This window comes from Setaria italica, chromosome I, assembly GCF_000263155.2.
Source record: "Setaria italica strain Yugu1 chromosome I, Setaria_italica_v2.0, whole genome shotgun sequence".
In the NCBI taxonomy this organism is placed as follows: domain Eukaryota; kingdom Viridiplantae; phylum Streptophyta; class Magnoliopsida; order Poales; family Poaceae; genus Setaria; species Setaria italica.
Window position 1 is genome coordinate 20,822,109 of NC_028450.1, and position 22,733 is coordinate 20,844,841.

Sequence of the window (22,733 nt, forward strand, 5' to 3'; positions counted from 1 at the left end):
CGGCCATAGCAAACAGGAAGCTCGCCGGCTAGATGGGGGAGGTGAAGGAAGAGAGGGAGGAGCTTATCGGTGAGAAGACGGCGGAGAGGGTGCAGGCTAGACGGGAGTCGGTCACCGTTGGGGATGTGCCGCGCCGCCACGCCATCACCTCGCGCTGCCACCTCACACCGCCGCCTCGTCGCCTTGCACGCCGCTAGCAGAGCCGCACCTCGCGTCGCCCGCGTCTCGCCTCGCGCTGGATTCGTTCCGGGAGTGAGGAGGTAGGGTTCCGATCCGGGCCGTGGAGTGTGGGAGGATTCCAATCCAGGCTGGTTTTCTTTTCAAGCCGGGCCAAAACGAACAGCTCTTTCAATGCAGGCCTAGTTTCGAACCAGGCTACTTCAAACCACCCAAAATGGGCCTCATTCTGGGCCAATCCGATAAAAACGAACGGGCCCTAAAAATTTCCGGGGATGGTACCTTTAGGATTAGGACAATGCATGTGTCATTTATCCCCTCTGGCATCGTTCATGATTCGAAGAAAGCAAGTACTTCTTTCACAATGTCATCCCTCATTAGTGGCTAATTGCGCTGAAAGACACGAGCAGGGAACCATCTGGCCCTGGTGCTTTGAGGGGGCCAATCTGGAACAACGTGTTTGTAATTTCTTCTTCGGTATAGGGCTTGCATAAATCATAATTAATTTTATCAAAAATAATTGACTGAAATAAGTCAATTACCTCTTGAGGGTTCACATTGTCATCCTTCTTAAAAAGAGTGCGCGGTGAGCACAGAGCGAACTATTCTTTCGCCTTTTATTACCAATCTACTGTCTATGGTTCAGAAACAGGTCCATAGGCAAATCATGGTTAATAGGACTAATAAGCTTGTTCTGAACCAAAAAACAGAGAGAATAATATGCTTGACAATCATCAAAAACAGGTCCATAGGCAAATCATGGTTAATAGGACTAATAAGCTTTCTGAACCAAAAAACAGAGAGAATAATATACTTGACAATCATAAATAATAGCAATGAGAGCGTTTGGATACCAGGGGCTAAACTTTAGCCCTGTCACATCGGATGTTTGGATACTAATTAGGAGGACTAAACATAAGCTAATTATAAAACTAATTGCAGAATCCCTAGGCTAAATCACAAGATGAATCTATTAAACCTAATTAATTCATCATTAGCGAATGGTTACTGTAGCACCACATTGTCAAATCATGGACTAATTAGGCTTAATGGATTCGTCTCGCGATTTAGCCTAGAAGTTATGTAATTAGTTTTGTAATTAGTCTAGATTTAATACTCCTAATTAGTGTCCAAACATTCGATGTAATGCGACTAAAATTTAATCCCCTCCTCTCCAACACCCCGTTAACAAAGCGGATGAAATTGGCTCCAATGGCGAAGAATGTCAACTATCGGCTATAAAGCGAATCCCCATGTTGTCGTTTACCAACACTCGTTTCTCTTTTTTAAACTATTTTTTATTTCAATAAAGTTAAGCTTTTCTTTACAGGGAGCTGCGTTCCAAACCAGCCTTTCTCATGGGTCCCACATGTCATCCTGACCGGCCTAAACCTTTCTCCCCTGTTCCCCGTTCGCAGTTTCCCTTTCCCATTCCCCTTCTCTTCCTTCTCGCCCAAATCCCACCGCCATTGTTGATTTCTTGAGCTCCGCCTCTCCACCCCATCCAATGTGACCACCAATACCCTAGCCACGGGTCTCCATGCCTCCGCCACGCCCCTCCGTCCTCTCCCTCCTCCTCCTCGTCGCCGTCCTCCTCCCGCCCGCCGCCGCGGCGGCCATGCACCGCCACACCTCCGCATCCACCCCCACCCCCGCCCCACCCGCCTCCTACCTCCGCGTGTCGTGGGCGAGCAACCTCACGCTCCTGGGCTCGGCCTCCCTCCTCCCGGGCGCGACGGCCGTCGCGCTCACCACCCCGTCCCGCGACGGCGTCGGCGCCGGGCGCGCCCTCTTCTCGGAGCCCGTCCGCCTCCTCGTGCCCTCCTCCACCGACCCCGCCTCCTTCTCCACCCGCTTCACCTTTCGCATCACGCCCGCACCCACCTACGGCGACGGCCTCGCCTTCCTCCTCACCTCCTCCCGCACATTCCTCGGCGCCTCCAACGGGTTCCTCGGTCTCTTTCCCTCCTCCTCCGCCTCCGACGAGGGCGAGGCCGACCTCCACGGCGTCACCACTGTCGCCGTCGAGTTCGACACCCACCGCGACGTGGCGCTGCGCGACCCCGACGGCAACCACGTCGCGCTCGACGCCGGGTCCATCTTCTCCGTCGCGTCCGCGAGCCCCGGCGTGGACCTCAGGGCAGGGGTGCCCATCACCGCTTGGGGTGGAGTACCGCGCGCCGCGCCGCCGCCTCAGCGTGTGGCTCTCGTACTCGCCATTCCGCCTCCCCGAGAAGACCGCCCTCTCTGCTGACGCCGACCTCTCCGGGCTCCTCCGCACATTCATGTACGCCGGGCTTCTCGGCGTCCAATGGCAACGGCGCGGCGCTTCATGTCGTTGAGCGCTGGACCTTCCGCACCTTCGGCTTCGCCAACTCATCCCACGCTTCGCCACCGTCTGAGCCCCCAGCGCCGCCCAACAAACCACTGCTGCCGCACAACAAACCACTGTTGCTTACAGGAAACCACCAGCACCAGCACCACCACCACAACCTATTGTACAAGGTGCTTGGTGGAGTCCTCGGTGGCGTGGTCGTACTGGTATTTGTTATCGGTGGCTCTGTTGTTTGGCTCTCTAGGCCAATTGGCCACCAAAGTGAAGAACGTAAGGTGCCGAGCGAAGACAAGCCTTATGGGACGATGTCTATGGAGGTGGTGCGTGCAGCAACAAAGGGCTTCAACAGTGGCAATGTGATCAGCATTGGCGGCTCCGGTGCCACTGTGTATGAGGGGGTGCTCCAATCTGGTTCAAGAGTTGCTGTCAAACGGTTCCAGGCTATTTGGCCATGCACGAAAGCATTTGTGAGTGAGCTTGCAGCAATGCTCAACTGCCCAAATCACCCCAATCTCGTGCGGCTTGCTGGGTGGTGCTGCAGTAAGGATGAGCTCGTGCTTGTTTATGAGTTCATGCCCAATGGGAATCTTGACTGTGCACTGCACACAATGGGTGGAGCAACACTTCCCTGGGAGGCACGATTCAGGGCAGTGCTTGGTATCGCCTCAGCGCTTGAATATCTGCATGATGGGTGTGATCACCGGATTCTACATCGTGATGTCAAGTCATCTAATGTGCTACTTGATGCAGAGTTCAATGCCCGACTGGGTGATTTTGGGCTTGCTCGTTTAGTGAGCCACGGTGGATTACCACACACAACACAGCCAGCTGGCACACTTGGCTACCTTGCTCCAGAGTATGTGCATTCAGGTGTTGCAACAGAGCGGTCTGATGTGTACAGTTTCGGTGTGCTTGCTCTGGAGGTGGCCACTGGCCGAAGGCCCACAGAGAGGGGAATCTCTGTTGTTGACTGGGTGTGGGTTCTATGGGGTCGTCGGAGGCTGGTTGATGCTGCAGACCAGCGGCTTCAGGGCCGATTTGTTGCAGAGGAGATGCGGCGGGTTCTGCTTGTGGGTCTCTCTTGTGTGCATCCAGACTGCAGGAAGCGGCCTGGCATGCGAAGGGTAGTCAAGATGCTTGACGGGACTGCACCCTTGACACTGGTGCCAGATAAGAAACCACCCGTTATGCTCCAGACACAAGTAAATCAAGCTTCGTCAATGAACTCTGTGGATACTATCAATACTGCATTCTATAGCTGTCGCTGAATTTTAATAGGTTTGTAAAGAGCAGCATCTGATTCATATGTAGTTGTGTTGGTACTTAACTTTTCCAATGCTCTTTTGTGAAACATGAGGTTATAAGCTAATGTTGTGGTTGTTATATAATGTTGTCGGGTGTTGGGACACAATACCACGTGTGCACAGAAAGGTGAATAAATATTGTTATGTGGTGCAAATTGCATTTTTAACGTCTAGGTTGTAGATTTGGATGCCATTACTCGAGCAGTTGCTTCAGTAACTCCCGTGTGCCTTATAATCCGCTAGATTTTTCCTGACAAATAATTAGCATCTAGTGGGGTACTTGGACATTGGTCTCACTGTGAACAATCACAATGGAGCAGTAGCTCTGATGTTCATACAGATGTAACAAAACTGTCTTCCTATGTAGTTTGCACATGTTGTATTTGGTGCATGTGCTTCTTCACTGGAGTTCTTACAATCATCTGAACTATACTCAGATGGTCCTTTCATACACCATTACTTCCACCATCCCTTTATTAGATATGGTCAATCTCTTTATTATGTAACATAACATGTAGAAAATTGACAATTGAGAACTAGACAATCACTTGAACAGATTTTAGTTTTGTTCGTCTACGGGAAACTGTTTGATATTTCCTGTCAGCTAAAAAGTGAAAGGGGACGGTTTATCAGGATTGTTACTTACATGATATAATATTGAGTGCTTTGGAGGATATTATTAGCTGCATCTACCTGTCCTAACTATGCTCTTACTTAAAGTTGCACAAACAGTTTGAGTTATTGACTACCAAGGCCTTTGTTTGTATTAGGGGTTTAATGATAATGTAATTCTTTGTTATGGCTGAAAATATGTTTGGGCATGTGAAAAGATCTGCTCTGTATAACATTCAGGCACTGTAGGGTGAGATTAACATCAATTTGTTCTGACATTGCTATATTGCTATCTGTAATTGGATTCGGATCTACTCTATGCAATGCATGAATGTCAGTCCATTGCAGCCTACTCTTTTCATTTTTGTCCTTCTATTGCTATGAATAAGGTTTGATGTTAGGTGACAGCATCAATATGTTAGTTTTAGCATATCCACAATTTGTGCAGAAGGTATAAAGATAGTGAAAATTGCTGTATAAGGTGATCGCTTCTGCAACACAAGAATCTGATCAATTTGGAGATTTCTGCTATGGCGTACACGGTACTGTGATAAGATCTCCAGCATTCCCCTGTATATTTAATTTACGTTCTCCTTTATCTTTTCCATGAAGCATTTCGTTTATACCGAGTCTGATTGTTTTGCTACCTTGTCATTTTGATTCTTGATCTTTGCTTTGTTTAGAGGTCGAAGGGTCATGCTTACTGTTGCATTCCAGTAATCTTGTCACTTCAACCTATACGTATTGACTGGTTTGTGTGTAACACTGCAAATCTCAGACGCGAAGGTGGGTCGAACTGAACACAAAACAATTCCTGAATTTGCGAGTTCTCTGAGGCCCTGTTTGGGTCCTTCATTTTGAAGGAATTGGAATCTATTTAATGGAGTAGGCTAATTTATGTTGAAATGTGGCATTCCACAACTTTCCAAAGTTTAGATATAAGCCTATCTTAAATTCATGGGGTGGGAGATGGAAATTGATTCTATAGATTATGGTTATTAGAATGGAATTCAATTCTTATAGCACGCTCTTAGACTCGCTTCTCTATAGTAGAAGTGCAGCATATAAGTATCTCTCCCATATCACCAACTATAATATACAACTATATTCCACATACAATTATATTAGCTTAATTAATTTGTGTCTAAATTATGATTATTAGGATGGAATTCAATTCCAATGATCCAAACGGGGCCTGATGTTCATTACTATTCGTTTTGGCTTTACTCCCTCCGTTCTAAATTATTATTCGTTTTAGTTTTTCTAAGTACATGACTTTTGCTACATATCTAGACATACCATATCGAGGTGCATAGCAAAAGGTATGAATTTAGAAAAATTGAAATGAATAGTAATTTGGGATGGAGGGAGTACTTTGTAGCTGGATGCTCGTAAATTGTGTCAGTTAAAAGTTGGATGCTGTTACCTCTGCAAAAGTACCGCTATACTGCCTTCAGTATGGATTGCCCGATTTGAGTTGTGTGAAGCACAATATGAATGTTTTAGCATCTGCTGTCCAGCTGTTTTCACGATCGATGACTTATTTTCATGTCATGTCATTTTCAAACCCTACACTTTCAGCATAACTTAAAAGTGTGTTTGGTTGTTTGTATTATTTGGTTCATGTATGTGATGGTTTTCTTTTGTTTGGTTCTATGAATTGTACCAACCTATTCAGGATGAAGCTATCCCATTTAATACATTATTCTACTAATACGAGGGAATCATATGTTACAAGCAAATTAATTGAACCCCACTATCCAGGATCATTCATGCATGTATCAAGTGGTGCATGCAACCAAACATACCCTTAATCGTTTGCAGTTGTTATGATTGCAACAGAGAAACAGTTTTACGGGACGAAACACGGTAGATCGGTGTACCTTCAATTCACGACAAGCACTAAGCTTCTTCTGTACACCAGGAATGATAGACAACGACATGGCAACCGCGTTTACATCACATTTGGTTGGGGTTCGTTTTAATTTTGGCTGCGCACCTATACAACAGCATGCAACGACGACAGGGCAAAGGGCATCATCCGTTGGCTGATCAGGATTACCAATCCGATGTTGAAAAGCCAGCGATTGTCTCTCTCAGTCTCAGCAGCCGTGCTTGATGTTGCAGGCCACCACCTGCGCCCAGTGCCTCAGCCTCGTCTTCACAAGCTGGGGGTTGTCACCTGGCCATCCATAATTGCATGTATGATGCATCAGAAGTTAATGGAAATTAGGGCAGCTAAAATGATTTATATTATACCTGGACTGAAGAGTTTCCATGGGTCGCCGCCGGGGGCGTCGTTGGGGCTGCGCGGGCTCGGGGTGTCGGGGAGCGTGGACGACGACAGCGTCGACGTGGGGCTCGCCGCCGACAGCGAGCGCATCTTGGGGTCAGACAGCTGCCGGTTCACGGCGAAGTAGAAGTCGAGGGCGGGGAGCGTATCGCGGAGGTGCGCGGCGCCGGTCTCCTCGTCGAACCCGAACCCGAGCTCGAAGGAGCCCCGCAGCTCGTCCAGGTCCTCGTCGGTCAGGCACCTCATCGCGCGCTCCGACGAGGACCTCACGACGTGATGGCCTTCGTCGAGGATGGCGCTCTTGTTGCCTCCTCCTCCGCCGTCGTCGTTCCGCTCCTGCTGCTCCCTCACGACCGATACCAAGCCGCTGCGCCGCAGTATCTGCCGCTGGCGCTTCTTCCACTTGGCCTCCCTGGTGGTCTCCTTCATGGACAGCTGCTTCGACAGAAGCCGCCTCCTGTTGTTGCCAAAGCCGGCGCCGGCGCCGGCGGGTGGCGGGTGGTCGAACTGGTTGCACGCCGCCAGGTGCGGGGGAGCCTCCCTCACCGCGCCCACCTCCTGCGCGTCGTGTTCCTCCCTGTCGCTGTCGTCTGACGACGAGGAGTCAACCTCGATGCGCAGCTTGTTCGTCACCACCCCACAGTCGCTGATGCTGTCCACCATGTCCCATCGATCCATGCTTGCCTACTATAATAAATACGTTACGTATACGGGTATATAATATTCCTCCTCCGATGAGTGTATACTCGGTGTATGGATGACACGTAGCAGCTGCCGTCCGTCGCCGGCCGGGCGCACGGCAGCCGCGCGGCGTTCGGAGGAGGAGGAACGGCGACGAGCGCCGTCGGAGTTGGGGGAGGAGGGTCTCCTCCTGTATGTAGGCCAAGAAGGGAAAGGACGGAGGCCCCTCGTCCACCCCAGGAAATAGGGGCGCACCAACCACATCTTGCTATGAAAAGCAAAGCGGCAGTGGCGAGACAGATGTGTATGCATTATGCATAGTTGCCGGCCGTAACGACGGGCGGCCGCGGAGATCAATCCCCACCGCTAGCTGCTCGCCTGCAGCTGCCCCACCAAATTTAGATGCAGGCATGGCAAGAGGGGATGGCAGCTACATCCAGAGAGGAACAGCTAAGCGGAGCATCTAACGCTGCAGAGTAGCAGCTAAGTTTTGAGGAGAAGGGAACTATATACAACACAAACCAAACATTATAAGAGCATCTCTAGCAGATCTTATGCTTTGATGAAGGTGCTATGTGGGATTGCAACTCACCATCTAGTTATTGTGCTACTACTATCATGGTTTCATTGCCCCCTTCCTCAAAATCGCACATCTTCATCCTAATGGAAGTGAGCGGTTGTACACGAATTTCTTATATGTTTGTAAAAAAGACTGTCTTCATCCTAAAATTTGTAGAAGTGAGCGGTTGTACACGAATTTCTTATATGTTTGTAAAAAATATTGAATAAAACATAGATTTCGATGTTTTAATAAAAGATGCGAACAAACCTCTGAGTTGGTCAGGTGGTTCGAGTAGGATTCATCAAGTCTTGGTTCGACTCTCAGTGGGAGTAAATTTTTAGACTAAGGTTAAAAAAATCCCCTTGTCTTTCATCATGCCAAAGCATAGGTCTAATGCTCAGTGGGAGTGAATTTTCAGGTTAGGGTTAAAAAAATCCCCTTATCTTTCATCATCCCAAATCATAGGTCCAACGCGCGGCCCAAGTCGTTGCTCATCTCGCACGGACTATGGTGCCGCTGTCTAAGGGTGAGGCTGAGGTTTAGGAGTTTTCTCGACCTACATGAAAAGGTCTTCTCTTAGCAAATTGACCAGGGCTGTCTTATCCCCTAGCAGTTGAGTTTTAGAAAAAGATGCTAAACATTAGAAGACTTATATTCTTATGCTCCATAACTTATATTCTTGTCACCCATTTGGGTATCTAAACAAGGAATGAAAAATATCAATCCAGTTTAGGTGGGAATTGTTCCTCTAGTATTCCCCCATTTGCTATGGATTGGAATGTTGCCGCTAACATCTAAACATAGATGGCTTCACCGTCCGTACTTGTTCTTTTCAGCCAATGCAATCCGTAACACTATCTTATCACCTCGCATTTTGTCCGCATTCTGCTTGTTCTGGTGTGACAATGAGAACCCAGCTTCACACTCAAGCCAAGTTAACATGCTAAATGTTGTCCAAAATTTGAGTAAGGTCAGAGTGATTTGGTTAGGGCTCTGAACTTTTGAAGCAGGGTGAAATGCAAAAAGTTAAACCAAGAAACAATGCACAGTTTCCCTTCCTCCAAAATCTGTTATTGTGTTTGTTGGGCGAATCACTAAGGGGGTGTTTGGTTCCTCCCCTAAAGTTTAGTTCCTGTCACATCGAATGTTTAGATACTAATTAGAAGTATTAAATATAGACTATTTACAAAACCCACTACACAGATGGAGGCTAAACGGCGAGACGAATCTATTAAGCCTAATTAGTCCATGATTTGACAATGTGTTGCTACAGTAACTATTGCTAATTATGGATTAATTAGGCTTAATAGATTTCTCTCGCCGTTTAGCCTCCGTATGTGCAATTAATTTTATAATTAACTCATATTTAGTCCTCCTAATTAGTCTCCGAATATTCGATGTGACATGGACTAAACTTTAGCTCGAGGAACCAAACACCCTCTAAATCTCTCCCTGTCTTTTGATCTTAAAAAAATCTATAAATAAAAAATGAATTGGCTGTTGCAAATCAATCTTGATTAATATGATCTAACTTGTTTAGTAAGTAATGTAATAATTATTAAAAACAAAAATGAAAAATGCGAAAAGAATAAGATTCGGACATTTGGCCCAACAACGTTAACCAATAAAAGCAGTAGAGAACAAATCCAAAAAGCTCCACACCTCCACCACGCCTACCAACTTCAAACCGCCACACTCCACTCCACTCCACTCCACTCCATTCCCCACCCCAAAACACGTCGGCCAAAACCCTAGCCGCCGCACCGTCAAATTTGTCTGTGGAGCAGCAGCCGAGACGCCATGGACGGCATAGCTAAGATGCTGGTCCCCGGCTTCAATTTCTTTGCGAAGGATGAGACCATGCTAACTTTAATGAAGAGCACCTTCACCAATCTCTCTCACCCGCTCGCCGCCAAGGCTGCCCCCCTCTCCGGCGCCGTCCCGGCGAGGGCCCCCGACGGGGTCGACCGCATCAGCCGCCTCCTCGCCGGGATCCTCCGCAACATCGTCTCCCGCCTCCCCGTCAAGGATGCCGCGTGCACCACTGTGCTCTCCACGCGCTGGCGCCACGTCTGGCACACGGCGCCACTCGTCCTCGTCGACGCCCACCTCCTTCCAGCCTCCGGCACTACCGGGACCATCTTTAGGGCCAGCACCTCCTCGTTCCGTGTTGGCGCCGCGCCGCGCGAACGCGACCTCACCGGCGCCCCCGCGCGACCTCGCCGACGCGGTGTCCAGCGCCCTCGCCGCGCATCCAGGTCTGTTCTGCTGCGTCTACCTCATCGGCACCCCAATGGAGAGGCACCAGGACAAGCTCGCGCTCTGGCTCCAGCACCTCTTCGCCATGGGCATCCAAGAGCTCTTCTTTATCAACCGCATATGGACATTCCACAACGTTGTGCTCCTCCCCGCCACCATCTTCAGGTGCACTGATGAGGACATCAAATGCTCGGATACAACCATATTAGCATCTTTTGACTCCGAGGTGAAACAATTCTTTATCATAATTATATGTGATACATTTGATGAATTGATGCTATACCATGATGTGTATTCAACACATTTTGGGGCTGGATTCGGACTGCAGCTCTATGTCAAATTGCAATGGCCGCCACGACCTCATCCGGACTCCGTTTTAGGTGTTCAAGTACTCCTTGGAATCCTTATGAAATCTATTTTCATATGGATCTAGAATCATATCCATAACTTCTCTTAGTCGGCCGCAATCATCGAAATACTATCAAGAGGTTTTCTGTCCAGAGGTCCTGCGTCGTCTTATTTTGGCCCAATGGGCCGTGTATCAAGTTGGGTCCATTAGGGACATGTCCTATGGTTGGAGCACGACCCCAACACCCCTCTGGTCATCCTCCTAGGTATTAATAAGGATTAGAGCTTCCACGAATAGATTGGGTTTTGTTTTGTTGAAAGTTTAGCCATTGCTACTTCCTTGTAGACACGTGTGTCGACTAGACCATCCGTTCTACTCGATTCAGAACCCCAACTTTGTGATTTCAGATTTGTTTTCATATCCATATTTGCAATTGAGTTGTATTTTCTACTTGTTCTTGCTTGTTCTTCGATTGCTTGCAGGACGAGTGGCCTAGTGGTCGGGTGACGCGCTCCACAAGATCGCGACAGCCATTGGAGGTGGTGTATCGGTTGCTAAGGCGCAGCTTGGAAGGCTGTAGTCGGGCCGTGAACATCATCTCCATCGACCAATTGAGTTATCCCACGCCTCTCATCGAAAGATTGGGAATCAACCCTAGCGGGTTCATATCAGTTGGTAATCAGAGCAAGATTTATCGGTGAGAGATTTCCAATCCTTCGCTGTTTTACTTTCCCATAGTCCAGAAAAAGCCAAAAAAATAGTAGATTTGTTTACCCGCAATCCTATAAACCCTTTGAGCCTTTGCTAGCACTGCTTAGTTAGGGCTTGTTGAGTTTTCGGTTGCATCGGTTGTGTCGAGTTGCTGGTCTTAGTTTTAGTCCTTTAGAGTTTCGAGTTCTTATCACGTTCTAGTCACAGCCGTGTGCTACCATATAAAACCTTTTGTTGGCTGAATCTGAATACATGTTTGTGTTCAATTCTGAGTCCTACTCTGAGTTTGCTTAAGACCGAATCCCACGTGGTGCTGAGTTCGAGTTGGAATCGGTTTGGAGTCCGAATTGGCAGCTGTCTTGTTGCTGTCTTGAGTCCGAATCTGATTTCTATCCTTTCAGAATACCCCTATCCTTTCGGAAAAAAGTTTGTGTGGTGTGTGACTTTTGTGAAGTCCTTTTGTTCATATAATCAGATTTGAGGACCCCCTGAAAAAAAAAGCAAAAAAAAATCAGAAAAAAAGAAGGAAAGAAAGACAAAAAAATAGGAAGAAAAGGGGTTGTTCGTTGTGCTTCTCTATTGTTTTCCGGTGGTGTGTTGTGACTTCCTTTATGTCCAGGCTCACGTCTCTAGCACGGTCTAGGCTAGGACCAGCACCGTACCACCGTTGAGCGATTATTCAACTTGCTTTTGTGACTAACGTGGTGCTAGTATATTTCCTTGCTTTAGCCCACCTATAGCTCCACATATTCGACTACAGCTTGACAGGTTTTTTTTGCTACGGCACCGATACACTTCTCTCCACGGTTGCATACTTGTTGGTTGCCGTCACCTCCTGTTTGGCTTGGTAAGAACTTGTAAGGGCTTGTTTGAAACAATTTGAGTTTGAGATAATTACAACCAACACATCCTAGTAGTTGACAGGAGGATACATTTTATTTTTGTGTTTCTTGTTTCCTACTAACCATGGCAGGTGATACGGAGATTTTTGAGCTGATGAAACTAGACTCTCATATTCAGGATGTTATTCAACACTTGCCTTTATATGATGGTAAGTTTGATCCTAAAGCTTACATTGATTGGGAGATAAAAGTAGATAATAAATTTGATGAGCATGACCTGTCCGATAAACAAAAGATTTATATTGCCTCTAATGTTTTGACTGAATATGCTTTGCTAGAATGGAAACACATTTGTAGGCACAACAAAGTTCTAGAATCTTGGAAAGACTTCAAATTTCTTTTTAGAGATGCATTCATTCCTGAATATTATGCTGAATATTTCCTTGCAAAATTAGACAACTTGAGGCAAGGTAGTAGGACTGTGAAAGAATACTTCCATGATTTTAAAATTTGTATCATGTATGGTGGATTAGATGAATGCATGGAAGATGTTATGAGTAAGTTCATGAGAGGGCTCAATTCTGAAATTCAAACCTTGTTAATTAGCAATTCTTATAGCCATATTGGTCAATTATTTTATCTTGCTCTCAATGCTGAAAAGGAGATTCTTTTATCTGTGAATACTTGCAAGAATGATGTGACACATAATATCCAAAATTTGTCAACTCTGCATGCAAATGAAGAACAACAAATAGTGGAACCGATTGCTGATTTTTCTTTGTCACAAAATGCATTACTTGTTGTTCCTTGTGATAAAGAGGACTTTTGTGCTGATGATTCTTTTACTCTTATGCCACAAGTATTGAATAAGTGTGATACTTTTTGTTTGGAATCGTAAAAATGTGCTCAAGAAAAGATTTTCCATCCTATTACTTGTGTACAAGACGAACTGAATTTGTTGTCCTCTTTAAATACTTTGGGTTATATTGAATTTGATATTCTGTGTAATCTAAATTGTCTAAAAGAGAAACTTAAATTTGATTCTGGTTTGCCAAGTTTTAATCATTGTTCGCTTCATGCAATTGGCAAATATGATAGCAACGGAGAATATTTGGTGCATAAAGTTTATATTTGCTCCAATCTAAAATATCCTTTTGGGCTACAATACCATGATCAAATAGAGGGCTGCACTAACACTAATAATGTCTTGCAAAGTTTTTTTAGTTTTTCCCACATGCAACAGGGTAAGACCAAAGAAGGGGAGCATTACTGGTTGTGGCCATGTAGCACGACCGTCGCTCTGTGCTCGAACATCAAAACAAGCACCTTAGAATGCCATTGGAGCAAGTCGAGGACGACTTGCAGCCAAGAAGGGGAGAATGATGAGGACATCACATGCTCCGATACAACCATATTAGCATCTTTTGACTCCGAGGTGAAATAATTCTTTATCATAATTATATGTGATACATTTGATGAATTGATGCTACACCATGATGTGTATTCGTTGTTAATTTCAGAAATATATACATGGATCAAAAATAGTGTTAAACACACATGGAAGGCATGGAGGACTAAAGAAGTAGATTGGTGGCCAAGTCCAAGTATTCCTAACGTCCTCCACCAGGCCACCATGTCACTTTTGGCCTAAGGAAACAAAGAGTTCCAATCCAACACGTTTTGGGGCTGGATTCGGACTGCAGCTCTATGTCAAATTGCAATGGCCACCACGATCTCATCCGGACTCCGTTTTAGGTGTTCAAGTACTCCTTGAAATCCTTATAAAGTCTAATTTCATATGGATCTAGAATCATATCCATAACTTCTCTGAGTCGGCCGCAATCATCGAAATACTATCAAGAGTTTTCTGTCCAGAGGTGCTGCGTCGCCTTATTTTAGCCCAATGGGCCGTGTATCAAGTTGGATCCATTAGGGACATGTCCTAGGGTTGGAGCATGACCCCAACACCCCCCTGGTCATTCTCCTAGGTATTAATAAGGATTAGAGCTTCCACGAACAGATTGGGTTTTGTTTTGTTGAAAGTTTAGCCATTGCTACTTCCTTGTAGACATGTGTGTCGACTAGACCATCCGTTATACTCGATTCAGAACCCCAACTTTGTGATTTCAGATTTGTTTTCATCTCCATATTTGCAATTGAGTTGTTTGTTCTACTTGTTCTTGCTTGTTCTTCGATTGCTTGCAGGACGAGTGCCCTATTGGCCGGGTGACGCGCTCCACAAGATCGCGGCAGCCATTGGAGGTGGTGTATCGGTTGCTAAGGCGCTGCTTGGAAGGCTGTAGTCGGGCTGTGAACGTCATCTCCATCAACCAATCGAGTTATACCACGCCTCTCATCGAAAGATCGGGAATCAACCCGTTATGAGGACATCACATGCTCGGATACAACCATATTAGCATCTTTTGACTCTAAGGTGAAACAATTCTTTATCATAATTATATGTGATACATTTGATGAATTGATGTACACCATGATGTGTATTCGTTGTTAATTTCAGAAATATATACATGGATCAAAAATAGTGTTAAACACACATGGAAGGCATGGAGGACTAAAGAAATAGATTGGAGGCCAAGTCCAAGTATTCCTAATGTCCTCCACCAGGCCACCACATCACTTTTGGCCCAAGGAAAGAAAAAGTTCCAATCCAACACGTTTTGGGGCTGGATTCGGACTGCAGCTCTATGTCAAATTGCAATGGCCGCCACGACCTCATCCGGACTCCGTTTTAGGTGTTCAAGTACTCCTTGGAATCCTTATGAAATCTATTTTCATATGGATCTAGAATCATATCCATAACTTCTCTGAGTCGGCCGCAATCATCGAAATACTATCAAGAGTTTTCTGTCCAGAGGTGCTGCGTCGCCTTATTTTGGCCCAATGGACCGTGTATCAAGTTGGGTCCATTAGGGACATGTCCTAGGGTTGGAGCACGACCCCAACACCCCCCTAGTCATCCTCCTAGGTATTAATAAGGATTAGAGCTTCCACGAACAGATTGGGTTTTGTTTTGTTGAAAGTTTAGCCATTGCTACTTCCTTGTAGACGCGTGTGTCGACTAGACCATCCGTTCTACTCGATTCAGAACCCCAACTTTGTGATTTCATATTTATTTTCATCTCCATATTTGCAATTGAGTTGTTTTTTCTACTTGTTCTTGTTTGTTATTCGATTGCTTGCAGGTCGAGTGCCCTAGTGCCCGGGTGACGCGCTCCACAAGATCGTGGCAGCCATTGGAGATGGTGTATCGGTTGCTAAGGTGCAGCTTGGAAGGCTATAGTCGGGCTGTGAACATCATCTCCATCGACCAATCGAGTTATCCCACGCCTCTCATCGAAAGTTCGGGAATCAACTCTAGCGGGTTCATCTCTTCCCTCACCAAACTCTACATCGGCTTTTGGCGGTTCCGGGAACCGGAAACCGCCATGCTCTCACGCACCGCCGGATTCCCCTACCTCCGCGAGCTTGGTTTCTTTTCGCTCGACATGAAGGAACGGGACCTCGCCTTGGTGCTGGACAGATGTCCCGTCCTGGATAAGCTCCTTATTATCGGAAGCCGGTGGGCAGTGTGCCTCCGTGTTCAGAGCCACAACCTACGGTGCGTGGAGGTGTGCGAGGGTATCACAGCAGAAATCTGAGTGGTGCATGCTTCGCACCTGGAGAGGCTCTTGCTGTGGGAAGCTTGGGGTGGCGGCGATCTCACCATGTCTTCCAAGATCAAGATTGGGCATGCACCAAAGCTGCGCTTGCTGGGATTCTTGGTGCCTGGAATGCACCAACTGGAGATTGGGAACACCGTGATCAAGGTGGGAAGCATCATGTTCCTTTCCATCCTGTGAATGTGGTTTTCATTCTAAATTCTTATGCATTTATGGCAATGTTTTTTTAGGAACAGTTATATGGCAATTTGTGATCTTAGCTTCTTCTTTCCATTCCATGCAACTCCAAAATCGCATCAATTGCAGGCTGAGACTATAGCAAGCCCAAACACCTCTGTACCAAGTGTCCAGATGCTGGCAGTTCAGGTCAAACTCGGAGCCCGCATTGAAGTCAGAATGTTGCTTAGTTTCCTCCGATGCTTTCCTAACGTGGAGACACTCTACGTCCAGGTAAAGATTTAACCCCAATACTCCAATATCTAGTTGATTCAGATGAGACTGCTAATCCAAGGACCTATCATCTATGTGCTTTGATTGATTCAATTTGCAGTCCGAGAACGATGGCATCAAGTTCCTGGGACCTCAATCAACCAGCACTGGCAAACTGAATATCAAGTTCTGGAAGGAGGCAGGTTCAATTGAATGTGTTCAGCGGCACATCAAGAAGGTGGTTCTCCGTGAGTTTCGAGGGACGAGAAGTGAGCTTGACTTCCTCAAGTTCATTGCTGAGCATGCACAAGTTCTTGAGAAGATGGTGATTGTGTTGACCCATGGATATTCACCTTCAGATGCGGTGGGTACCAAACTGAGGACTAAAATGGCTTCTGAAAAATGGGCCAATGCATATTGCGAGTTGATGATTTTTCAGAGTCCATTTCATCAAGAAGGTACAGCTTGGTGCTACCTTGCAGCGTTTGATCTTTCCAACCCAGACCCTTTTGATGTTTCAAAATGTGTTGATGGGAAATGTCAAAGTCATAAGCGTGTGGTTCCAGTATCCTCATGCAAGTCACTGCTTTGGACTGTGGGCAATGTGTCTTTAGGATTAGGTAGTGTTCTACGCTTTGGCTTCAGTGCAGCTTCATGTGGCGTGCGGAAGACTTTTTGGTTTCTGTTCTTTGATTTCAGTGATATTGTATTGGACAGCTTCTGCTAACTGTGTGTTGATTGATTGCTGATAGGAAAATTTATGCTTTGCTTGCTACCATACCAATTTCCTTTAGAATGTTTCTTGAAATGAAATATTTCATTTTGCGTCACATATTACTTTTGTGAATTGTTCATTATTCCCCATATTGTAGGGTGGATCTCGAAAGATAGGAAACCGAAGGTTCGAATCCCTCTCTTTCCGCCCCCTCGGATCATTTGGGACTTTCAAATTGTAAGGAATTCTGACCTCCGGATTTTCTCATCGATAAATGTACGAAATAAATCCAATTTGTAAGAAAAAAACTCCCACAAATTTTGGATTTTTACTCTTCATGCCCAGGATTACGTCCTGGGTCATTAGATAAGAATCCAAAGATAAAGAGGGAAACAAAGAATATCACTACTGTAGGTTAGTCGCATTTTTGCATCAAGTTGTCCGTAGAGTTATCTAGAGTCTTTCTTTTTGGAAATTTTTTAATTAGTTCAATGTTTTTACAACTGTGATGTTTAGAGACATCCTTTGGTCACCTGTATATGAATACCTTACTTGTTATGGTTATTAATTTATTATTTTTTTGGTGCAAGTACCCTCTTTCATTGTGGGAGTATATGTTTAGAGCATTAATTCATACCCGACTGGCCCTTCGTTTGAGCAGTCGCTGTATTTTTCAGTTAAGGGCGTAGATATAATCTAGTATATTTAGGGCATGTTCTTACCGTACACAAGTAAACTTAGGTCAGCTCCTACCTTCTACCATTGTATTTTATTGTAGAACACTAGAACTTACGGTGCTTTGTTAAGGAAAGGTATGCTACAGTAAGCAGGAAACATACTGTTAGCTCCAATTTAGATTTAGCCATTTGCATTGCACTTTCTAGAGAAGACCTAGCCTGTTTTCCCACAAAGGTGAGCAGAGACATTATCAACCCTTCATACCAAACAGATACCAAGCTGATGGCAAGTTGACATAAACTATTTCAGATCCTTTCCAAAACTTGACAGGAAGGAGCAGACCACACTCCCGCTTTGATTTAAGAAGATGCTGGGCTTGAACCCGGTCTCCAGACTGAGAGCAAGCTCTAGTAACAAGTCACCCACGAGAGCACCTGCCTATTTCAGATCCTTTCAGCCGCACAAATTTTGTTTTCTGTGTGCAGTTATCAAAATTTGCTGGCATCATCTTAGATTTATATATATTTGTTAACTGTTAATTTGTATTGTGATGTCTGACTTAAAGCTAGGCAAGGCCTCCACCAATGACATATGTCTGCAGCTATGTAACTAAATTTGGATATGCTACAGCACAACTCGTGGCGCAAAATGGTTTAACATTTGAGGCACTACCTAAAGGATTGTATAACCTGACCACCTTGGGCTGATTATCTCAGGTAAGTTGGCAGCTTGGGTTCGTGCTCCCTGTGTAGGCATGTAGCTGCAGTATCATGTGTTATTGCATTATAATTTGTGCTTCCTTTTAGATGATTGGAAGGTTACGCAGCCGCTGCAGATGTGCTAAGACTCGTCACCAAGTTTGGCTGCAGATGTTTGTTCCTTAAGAACAAGCACGATACTCAGCAATATCATCCTTGGATTGAGATATGGCTATAACAAGGCAGAAATATAGGAGGATTTTAATATAGTAGCATCAAACAGGTACCACAATGTTTTCCCAACAATGTTGTTTGCGGCATGCATTTATCGACTTTGGCAGTACCACAGTACCCAGAACCAGTACTGCTCACATCGGAGATGTTGTTCTGCTTGGTTTTGGAATGCACGGTGCGGTTGTTTCTGAATCTTGCTGCAGCCTGCTGGTACCTGCATTCTGCTTGTTCTGGTGTGACATTGAGAACCCAGCGTCGCACCCAAGCTAAGACTGCCTCCGTGATGCGACTGCAGTGAATAGTCCTCGTGCTGAATCTTGTTTGTAATCCATGCCTTAATTTATTACTTGTGCTGAATATTGGTTGCAAAAATGTGCTGAGTGAACATCGCTTTCCCTTCCTATATCAGGTATTCTTAAGGGTCTGTTTGGTAGAGCTCCATCTAATTCTGATTCTCTCTGAGAGAAGTGATTCTGTGGCTCAAAGTGATTCTCTTTGATTCTCTAGCATAAACTCTTGAAATCAAGATGGAGAATCACTTCACAGAATCAGAAGAATCTACTTTTTCCAGCTCCCAGCCTCTTAGTTCATTTCAGAGAATCACTTTCCAGAATCATCAGAGAATCACTTCTCTCTGAAAAACTGTTTGGCAGAACTGCTGTTAGAATCAGCAGAGAATCAGCTCTAGGAGCTCTGCCAAACGCACCCTAACTTAGATCCTCGGTTGTCCTGTCAAAGTATAATTTGCAGAGAATCAGCTCTAGGAGCTCTGCCAAACGCAACCTGTTCTGTCAGAGTATAATTTGTATTTACCAAGTTGGTTAGCAGAAGAAAGAGAAGCAATTTACATGACCAACCCGTAGGTCCCAATGATAGCTCTACCTTTCTTCTTTCTCATCTCCTCCATCGCTACCCCAAAAGATCGATGCCCCTTTTAGCCATCGTCACCACCAATCACCTCTGACTCTGAGGCAGGCGATGGAGAAGCTTGCAGAGATCTTTGCCGTCTGTGAAGTTTCGCATTCAAATTTGTGCCGCATTATAGGAAATGTACATGAAGGCAGCGTGCCTCCATCCTTTCGCTCTCTAACATTGATGATCCTTCGTCACGTCCGTTAGCACCATTCTTAATCACTTAACTACCGAAGATTCTAGGCACATTTTGGTTAAATGAAAATGAGGAATGGAATGTCAATCTATTTAAGGTGGGAATTGTTCCTTATGTACTGTTATTCACCAATCAAAACGGGATTAAGACATAGGACAAACATTAAGATGCGTTTGGTAGAACTCCCAGAGCTAAATCTCTGTTGAATCTAACAGAAGCTTTGTTGTGAAGCGATTCTCTAAAATGAACTAAGGGGTTGGAGGCTGGAAAAAGTAGCTTCTCCTGATTCTGTGAGGTGATTCTCCATCTTGATATCAAGAGTTTATGCTAAAGAACAAAAGAAAATCATTTTCAGTCATATAATCACTTCTAAATCAGCTCCCATGAAGAATCAAAATCAGATGGAACTCTACCAAATAGATCCTAGCATAAAATCACTTTCGTTTTCCCATCATTCGTCTTCACAGCCTTGCTGCCTAGGTACCGACAGCCTATCCTCTAAAGTTGGTTGTTATTATGTTAAGATGGCACGTTAAACCAAGAACCTTATAAGCTTGAAAATTAATATTTTCTCGTATTATAAATATGTCTATTATGACATTTGTTATCAAAATCTTAAACAAAAAATATTATCTTTGATGGAAAGAGTTACAGATTATGAAAATATTTTTCATGTTTAATATATTATAATACTACTCTTATATTGTCCATCAATATACCAAGTAAGTTTCTATATGTTCCTAGTCAAAGTCAAAAGATAAAACCTATATAAATTCACACCTTGACTTTTGCAAACCAACAAAAATTAGATGATGTGGCTTGTTATTAGTAATCAGTGTAATCATTAAAATGAAAGTGAATGCACAATATATGTGCTAGGCCCGGGTTCAGACATTTGGCCCAGCAACACAATCCGACGAGGTAGGGAACAAAGCCTAGAAGGTCCACACTTCCATACTAGTTCCATTCCATGCCCCCTGGCGGCCGACCAGCTTCAAAATCACACCATTCCCCACGCCCCACTCCAGACCGCACCGATCAAAACAACGCCGCGGCGACCAAGATTCCTCCTCCGATCCCGTCGCCGGCGGCCGTGGAACGGCGGCTGCATCGCCATGGACGACATAGCTAAGATGCTGGCCCGCGGCTTGGATTTCGTTATGATGAACAGCACCATGCTCAGTTTGACGAAGAGCGCCTTCACCAACATCCCCCACCCGCCCGCCGCCACCGCCGTCCCCCTCTCCGGCGTCGTCCCGGCGAGGGCCCCCGACGGGGTCGACCGCATCAGCCGCCTCCCCGCCGGGATCCTCCGCAACATCGTCTCCCGCCTTCCCGTCAAGGACGCCGCGCGCACCACCGTCCTCTCCACGCGATGGCGCCGCGTCTGGCACACGACGCCGCTCGTCCTCGTCGACGCCCACCTCCTCCCCATCGCCTCCATCGGGACCAGCCGCAGCCGCCTGTACAGCCTCGGCGCTGACCCGCGCAACCTCACCGACGCGGTGTCCACCGTCCTCGCCGCGCACCCGGGCCCCTTCCGCTGTATCTACCTCCTTGGCACCCCGATGGAGATGCGCCGGGACGAGCTCGCGCTCTGGCTCCAGCACCTCGCCGCCAAGGCCGTCCAAAAACTCATTTTTGTGAACCGCGCAAGGACGATGAAAACCGAGGCGCATCTCCCCGCCACGCTCTTCAGGTGCACCTCCCTCACCAAACTCTACATCGGCTTCTGGTGGTTCCCAGAGACCGCCACCCTTCCTCGTGCCGTCGCGTTCCCCTACCTCCGGGAGCTCGGTCTCTTTTCCCTCGTCATGAAGGAAGAGGACCTCGCCTTCGTGCTGAACAGATGCCCCGTCCTGGAGAAGCTCGTGATTACCGGAAGCCCGTGGCCGGTTTGACTCCGTGTTCGTGGAGGAGTGCCAGGGTCTCGTGTCAGAAATCACAGTAGTGCACGCTTCACGCCTGGAGAGAGGCTCTTGCTGTGGGAAGCTCTGGGTAGCGGTGGTTTAACGGACATGTCCTTCAAGATCAAGATTGGACATGCTCCCATGCTGCGCTTCCTGGGATTCTTGGTGCCTGGAATGTACAAACTGGATATTGGGAACACGGTCATCAAGGTGAGAATCGTCATCATTTTCGTCTCCTTCTTGTGAATGTGGTTCCAATTCTGAATCCTTGTGGTTATATTGAAATGATTCTTTTGAAGAACAGTTATATGGCAATGTGTGATCTTAGTTTCTTCTTATCACTTTGTGCAACCGCAAATCGCATAAATTGCAGGCTCAGACTAAGGCAAGCCCAAACACCACTGTCCCGAGTGTCCAGATGCTGGCAGTTCAGCTCAAACTTGGAACCCGCTTTGATGCCAGGATGTTGCCGAGTTTTCTCAGATGCTTTCCCAATGTCAAGACACTCTACGTCCAGGTAATATTTAACCCCAATACTCCAATTTGTATTTGCATCAGATGAGACCGTTAATCCATGACCCATCATCTATGTGCTCTGATCGATTTAATTTGTAGTCCGAGAATGATGACTACAAGTTCTGGGGACCTCAATCATATCGACTGGCACTGGCAAATTTAATCTCAATTTCTGGAAGGAGGCAGGGGTACATTGAATGTGTTCAGCGACATATCAAGAAGGTGGTTCTCCGTGAGTTCCGTAGGACGAGAAGTGAGCTTGACTTCCTCAAGTTCATCGCTGAGCATGCACAAGTTCTTGAGAAGATGGTGCTTGTGTTGACCCATGGACATTCCCCTTCGGATCCAATAGGTACCAACCTCAGGACTAAATTGGCTTCTGCAAAATGGGCCAATGCATGCTGTGAGCTGATGATTTTTCAGACTCCATTTCATGTAGAAGCTACAGCTTGGTGCTTCCTATCAGCATTTGATCTTTCTAACCCAGATCCTTTGACGTTTCAAAATGTGTCGATGGGACATGTCAAAGTCATTAGTGCGCTGTTCCTGTATCTACATGCAAAACAGTACTGTTTTAACTTGTTGGCGATGTGTTTTTTCCTTTTGAAGATTTGTAAATCGTTCTACGCATAGATTTCAG

At 45.9% G+C, this 22,733-nt stretch overlaps 3 protein-coding genes across 3 annotated transcripts; 2 read left to right on the top strand and 1 right to left on the bottom strand.

The window, feature by feature from the left end:
* The first annotated feature begins 1,608 nt into the window (after positions 1 to 1,608).
* LOC101754368 (L-type lectin-domain containing receptor kinase S.6-like) lies at positions 1,609 to 3,971 on the top strand. Its single transcript, XM_012846122.2, is given in 3 exon segments — positions 1,609 to 2,341; positions 2,343 to 2,471; positions 2,473 to 3,971. Coding segments are annotated over 3 exon segments (2,061 nt in total). The 5' UTR covers positions 1,609 to 1,717; the 3' UTR covers positions 3,781 to 3,971.
* Positions 3,972 to 6,346: 2,375 nt separating this feature from the next.
* LOC101768843 lies at positions 6,347 to 7,415 on the bottom strand. Its single transcript, XM_004954837.2, has 2 exons — positions 6,688 to 7,415; positions 6,347 to 6,610 (listed from the first exon to the last, which is right to left on the bottom strand). Exons 1-2 carry the CDS (start codon positions 7,397 to 7,399, stop codon positions 6,531 to 6,533), a joined length of 792 nt encoding a protein of 263 aa, XP_004954894.2. The 5' UTR covers positions 7,400 to 7,415; the 3' UTR covers positions 6,347 to 6,530.
* A 13,367-nt stretch (positions 7,416 to 20,782) lies between these two features.
* On the top strand, positions 20,783 to 21,568 carry LOC101769661 (F-box/FBD/LRR-repeat protein At1g13570-like). Its single transcript, XM_022828281.1, has one exon. It carries the CDS (start codon positions 20,783 to 20,785, stop codon positions 21,566 to 21,568), a length of 786 nt encoding a protein of 261 aa, XP_022684016.1.
* The last annotated feature ends 1,165 nt before the right edge of the window (positions 21,569 to 22,733 follow it).

Excerpts from the sequence above, each read along its gene's own strand:
- LOC101768843 (XM_004954837.2), bottom strand. The coding sequence starts at position 7,399 with ATGGATCGATGGGACATGGTGGACAGCATCAGCGACTGTGGGGTGGTG. Across the intron at positions 6,611-6,687 it reads ATGGAAACTCTTCAGTCCAG|GTGACAACCCCCAGCTTGTG; the intron begins GTATAATATAAA and ends ATGGATGGCCAG.
- LOC101769661 (XM_022828281.1), top strand. The coding sequence starts at position 20,783 with ATGGACGACATAGCTAAGATGCTGGCCCGCGGCTTGGATTTCGTTATG.